At 55.3% G+C, this 6,000-nt stretch overlaps 1 protein-coding gene across 1 annotated transcript in view; it reads right to left on the bottom strand.

The window, feature by feature from the left end:
* The window catches only part of rev3l (REV3 like, DNA directed polymerase zeta catalytic subunit), a 41,504-nt gene extending 35,692 nt beyond the window's left edge, over positions 1-5,812 (bottom strand). Inside the window, exon 1 of the mRNA XM_068753488.1 lies at positions 5,674-5,812. Coding sequence (XP_068609589.1) covers positions 5,674-5,812 — 139 coding nt within the window. The remainder of the gene's footprint in view (positions 1-5,673) is intronic.
* Positions 5,813-6,000: the final 188 nt, after the last annotated feature.

Here is a 6,000-nt window from a genome sequence, read left to right as displayed (position 1 = left end):
CCAGCCTGCACTGGTCCACACCAGAGCCACGGTTACCAGGGAAACCATTCATCCTGAATGAGTCAGATGCTCCACCTCAGCGAGGCCAGCTCGCACCGGAGGGACGCTCAGCCTGGGAGGCTGTCGATAATCTCTCACAGTAAAAGCCTTCGTCGTCCCCCCACACCTCAAACTGCATCAGTCACCTTCTGTGTGTGTGTGAGAGAGAGTGTGTGTGTGCGTGTGTGTTTCTATCCTTTGTTTTCTCCCGAGTCCATTTAGTGCAGATAAACTGTAAAACTGCAGAACTCCGGCCTAAGCAGGGAAGCCCAGACTTCCCTCTCCCAGGCCACTTCTTCCAGCTCTTCCGGGACACACACACACACACACACACACACACAGTCTCTCAGCGTGTCCTGGACGCCCGGCCCCAGGGAGGAGGAGCAGCGGCTCTACTCCCGAGCTCCTCCCGGATGACCGAGCTTCTCACCGGATCTCTAAGGGCGAGCCCAGCCCCCCCCCGCCCCCCCCCCCTACAAAGGAAGGCTGAGGAGGAGCTTAACGCAGTGTTCAGAGAACAAGCACGCTTTAACTGCAGTTTAATGGGAGAACACAAGCACAATACATACGTATCCCAAAACGCCATGCACATCTTCAGAGGAGGAGGAGAGCAGAGCGGCGCTGCCGTGCAGCAGGAGCGCAATCAGCAGACAGGAAAACCTCAGAGCGAGGACACTTTGTTCCCACATATCCTCAGCTGAACGCAGGCTGCTTGGACCCGAGCACCACACATAAAGCGCACGCCACGCAGCCTCCCCACTGCCCCAGGGCAGGATGGGAGGCCTGAACCACGAGGAGGACGGAGGGACAACAGGAAGGAAGAAGGGAACCGCGCGGACGCTCCGACTTAGAAGAATCAGACGGTGCGAGAGCGACTTCGATGAAGCCCCTTCAGCACGTTGTCTCTACCACACAGAAAACGTTTAAAACGTCGGGATGGAGGCACCACGCCATGGTGTCACCGCCCACCATGGACGCCGACGTGGGCGTGACCGAAGCATCAGTCAAACGAAACCAGCACGAGTTCACGGAGGCTGTAGAAAGAAAGAAAGGAGATGATGAAGGTTCGACTCTCCTGAGAGTCAAAAAACCGAACGGTTTACGTCCAAAGAAACACTTCAGGATGTCCTGGGGGGGGCAGCAATCTGCAGCAGGAAGCTGAAGGGGGGGCTCCAGTGCCACAAAGGAACCTGCCCCATTATCCCCACTCACCAAAGACGACCACCTTCTTATTGCTCAGGCATGCAAGGGTGGGGGGGGGGGGGGGGGGGGTGGATGTAGGTTCAGAGAGGAACTGATAGGACCGAGCGCAGAGGGAGGCGTGCGGCGGGGGTAAGGGTCAAAGGGCAGACTGGCTCCTGTTGTAAACATCTCCTCTCTGCCAAGCCCTCCTCTGGAGAGCAATCGAGGACAGTAACCCTACGACGGGGGGGGGGGCATGGAAAACAAAAGAATGTGGAGAGCAGGAGAAGGAGGGGAGGATGAGGTGCAGGAGGAGGAAGGCTGTGGCTCGGGGGGGGGGGCACAGGTTCTGGTCCAAACCGGTTTAAACTTCAACATGTGAAATAATGATGACCTTAATGTCTGCAGCACGATCAATCAGCCCAACAGCACAAACTGTACAGGAAGTAGTTCCACCGCCGCAACTGATCAACATGGCGTTAACTACGACTGTAGCACGGAGCAGGCCCCGCCTCCTGATGCGTGCGGCGTGGATCGATGGGCAGAAAGGAAATGAGAAGAATTATTACTTGATTACAATCACATGAAGCTGGATAAAACTACCCTGGTGCGACTTTAAGACGGAGTCTACTTCATCGTGTTATTTCTGTCCGGTCGCTCAGACGCCGCCGACAGAGAGGACCACTGAGGTTGGCGAGCTCGTTGCCATCGACAACCCAGTGTCTACTTTGCGTTAGCTTCATCCTGCTTTTAACATTTTATCAAATTTAATAAGAAAAAAATAGTCCAACAACAGAAATATTCATGGTGTGTATTCATTTGTATACTGGTGTGATATTCACGGTGTGTGTATTCGTTTGTATACTGGTGTGATATTCGTGGTGTGTAATTGTTAAACAAATATGATGCACCTCAAGAAGAAGAGGAGGAGGAAGAGGAAGATTTAAAAAAAACAGGACAGGAAAGACATCATAAAAAGACTCGGCACAAAGAAATGGAAAACGATGACCACGTCGAGTGCTGGTTGCAGCCGAGCGGTTGCCATGGTGCCCGGGGTGAGTGTGTGCGTTTGTGTGTGTGTCCGCGCTGGTTCTCTGGCCAGACAGCAGCAGAGATTTCAGAGCTCCTCCTGCCCTCCGTATCTCAGCTCAGATGAAATTTGATAGTCACAGCACGTCTCGCTCTCCATCGCACATTGGGCGAGCGAGGCTCACAGACGCGCTCGCTCTCCTCCCTCGTTCCAGCCATCCACTCTCACAGGGACAACCATGAAGACACAAAGAGACGCCGATCTGCAGCGGCGATGCGGCGGGGACTGGAGCAGATTACGGTCCAGGGACAGCCCAGCAGAGGGGGGGGGGTCGACGTCGGAGCCCTGGATCCCCCCCCCCCAGAAGCGTGAAACAGTCAGAAAGAGCAGGCGGTCAGCTGAGCAGCAACGACCCGCCCGCTTCATCAGGGACGCAGGCTAGCGTACATCAGCTACAGTCTCAGCTATTTTTAGAGTCGGCTTCCGGACCCCCCCCCTGACTTTTAATGAGCCTGCCCCCCCACTGACTGCACCGACATGCTATGAAACTCTGGGTGCCCACTTAACTGCAGGTCCTAGACTAGGAACAACGACAGACGAGAGCTGATCAACATTCCTCAGCGATCAAACCCCCAAATGCCAGACGCAGTGCAGGACGGCGTGCGTGCGTGCGTGCGCGTGCGTGTACGTGCGTGCGTGCGTGTGCGTGCGTGTGCACGTGCGTGTGCGTGCGTGTGCGTGCGTGTACGTGTGTGCGCACTGCAAAGCCAGGCCTCATTTAAGATCCTCCTTGGATGAACGGCCCAGCACGGCCAGTTCAAAGCGAGTCACGCTTCCCTCGGCCAGTCTTAATCCGCTTTGTTAGTTAGTTAGTTAGTTCTCCTGCAGAGGTGCTAATAGCTTCCTTTGTTAGTTAGTTAGTTCTCCTGCAGAGGTGCTAATAGCTTCCTTTGTTAGTTAGTTAGTTCTCCTGCAGAGGTGCTAATAGCTTCCTTTGTTAGTTAGTTCTCCTGCAGCGGTGCTAATAGCTTCCGTTGTTAGTTAGTTAGTTAGTTCTCCTGCAGAGGTGCTAATAGCTTCCTTTGTTAGTTAGTTCTCCTGCAGAGGTGCTAATAGCTTCCGTTGTTAGTTAGTTCTCCTGCAGAGGTGCTAATAGCTTCCTTTGTTAGTTAGTTCTCCTGCAGAGGTGCTAATAGCTTCCGTTGCTCGTTTGTCCTCTCGATAGTTATTTTATTAACGACCTCAAACCTTGACATTTCCTTTCATCTGTAAAAACAAAACACTGCTCTGCACTTTGGTGAGCGGCTCCAAACCGGTCTGCAGTGTCACTTGTTGCACAATTAGTGTTATTATTTTTGTTTTCAGTAAAATAAGATTGGAACATTGTCAGTTATTTAAATAATCCGTATCGGCAGGTCAGGACGTTCTACAGATCGGTGATCGGTGATCCTCTCCTTGAAGTGAGCATAAACCGCCGGTACTGAAGGAGTTAATGGATCTGGGAGGAATTCCTTAAGATGCATTAAGGGTTCCCCTGGAGAGAGCTAAACCTGGGGGGTGAGGACCGGAGCGGAGGAAGAGGCCCTGCTTATTCAGGTCCATTGGTCACGCACTTCCTCCTCTCCTCTTCCTCACACACACTCAATAAGGGACCGAAACGGTGCGCCTCCTGCTGTCCCGGGGGGGCCGGGGGCCGGGGCTCGTCGGTGTCGGGAGTGGAGATCAATGCTGTGAGACTTCAAAGTTTAGCACGTACGTATAATATTGATCACAAAGAGTTCATCTCCAGCAGGCAGGCCAGACAGACGGTAAGGGAACAGCCAGGAAGCAGAGCGCTGAATTCCTCCGAGCTGATTGGTCGGAGCGAGCATGGCTCGGGTCAGGGAAGGACAGGAACACAATGCCTGAGGTCGTAGGCAGAGCCACGTGGTGCAACACACACGCACACACACACGCACACACACACACACACACACACACAGGAACTGTTACAAGGTGCCTCCTTTTCTAGAGGCGGTTTGTTTCCGAGTTCCAGAGAAGGAGAGGAAAAACAGAGTCCTCCGTGCCTCAATGCGTTCCAGATGGCGAGCAACGAGACTCCCGGAGACGCCGGGCGACGCCGACCGTCACACGGGATGCACAAAGCGAGCAACGAGACTCCCGGAGACGCCGGGCCGACGCCGACCGTCACACGGGATGCATAAAGCGAGCAACGAGACTCCCGGAGACGCCGGGCCGACGCCGACCGTCACACGGGATGCATAAAGCGAGCAACGAGACTCCCGGAGACGCCGGGCGACGCCGACCGTCACACGGGATGCACAAAGCGAGCGACGAGAGCCCGACTGAGAATCCGCAGAACGCAAACTACAAACGTTACTGCGTCCTCAGGAAAAACAGGGCGACGGAAACGAGATGCAGCCGCCGAGTTCGTAAAGTTTACAACGAATAAAGATTCCACCGGGACACGGCAAGCGTTCAACCGTCACACAAATATCAGGTCTAATCAGAGGCACACACACACACACACACACACACACACACACACACACACACACACCACCTGTATTGTGATCAATACCTGGTTCCTTTTGAACGACGGACCAGGAACTGGATATCCATGTTTATCTCTCGACACAAGACAAAGAAAATCCTTCTGCTGGTCATCGATTGGTTTTTCTGAAGCTCATTATTGATTCCGGTTTGGTTTAATAAAATCAATCACCAAACTGTACAGTCTCGTTTCTGTGCCGTTTCCAGTGGATTTATTGTCCTTGAATCATTTTACCCGGGCTGCATCTGCTGCAGTGTGTGTGTGTGTGTGTGTGTGTGTGTGTGTGTGTGTGTGCACGCGCACATAGCACCCTCACATTAACGCAACCGCACGAGAACGTGCACGTTTATGACAGCACCAAAATAGAGCCGACACCCTAACCCCGTCACCCGGTCAGTACTGGGGGGTCAGTCCCAGTCCCACCAGGTAAACACGGCTGGGGGGGGGCAGAGCAATCACCAGGGGGGTAGTCTGTGGTGATAGTGGGGCAGGACGGGGTATTAGGGTACTCAGAGTGCTGGGCTGGACAGGGACGGGGACAGGGACGGGGGCGGGGACAGGGACCCCCCCAGAGGTTCTTTGTTTATCCGTGTTGGCTGTGCAGCTCTGCGTCATTCACGCACATCAATGGAGACTCCATCAAACACTGCGTGACTCTGATCCGAAGGGGCCGCCCGCTGAGGCCTCGCCTGCCCGCGGGCCACAGGTTGGAGGCTCGTGGACAGTGGGAGTGGAAACAAAGCGGGGTCACCGGGGGGGTCCAGAACCGTTAGATCTCGCCGCCGTGACGCGCCGGTGCGCGTGTCCGAACACGCCGCAGGCAGCACAACCACAATCCGCTCCAACAATGAGACACGGGTCGCCTTACCGGAAGGGGTCGCGCCGAATATCCGCACCACCGGAACTCTCCTCACGTCGCTGCGCCTGAACTCGGAGCAGCAGACGTCCAGCTCCTTCACGGGACTCGCCAGATAGAAGTCGGCGGTGACGATCCGGACGGCGAACATGGCTTCCTCCAGAGAGCGGACCGAACCCCCAAACTACGGTCCCGGGTCCATGGGGGGCGGGGGGGGGGCTCACCGGGCGGCGGGCGGGGTGCTGTCACGGCGGTGAAGCGAGCAGAACGCGGCGGGGAAGCGGCGGGGAAGCCCGGCGGTGTCGAACAAAGATCCCCGAGGAGCCGCCGCGGAGCTAA

The sequence above is a fragment of the Brachionichthys hirsutus genome, chromosome 20, assembly GCF_040956055.1.
Source record: "Brachionichthys hirsutus isolate HB-005 chromosome 20, CSIRO-AGI_Bhir_v1, whole genome shotgun sequence".
Taxonomy (NCBI): domain Eukaryota; kingdom Metazoa; phylum Chordata; class Actinopteri; order Lophiiformes; family Brachionichthyidae; genus Brachionichthys; species Brachionichthys hirsutus.
The sequence above is the reverse complement of the archived record's forward strand: the minus strand, read 5'-3'. Positions and strand labels throughout refer to the sequence as shown.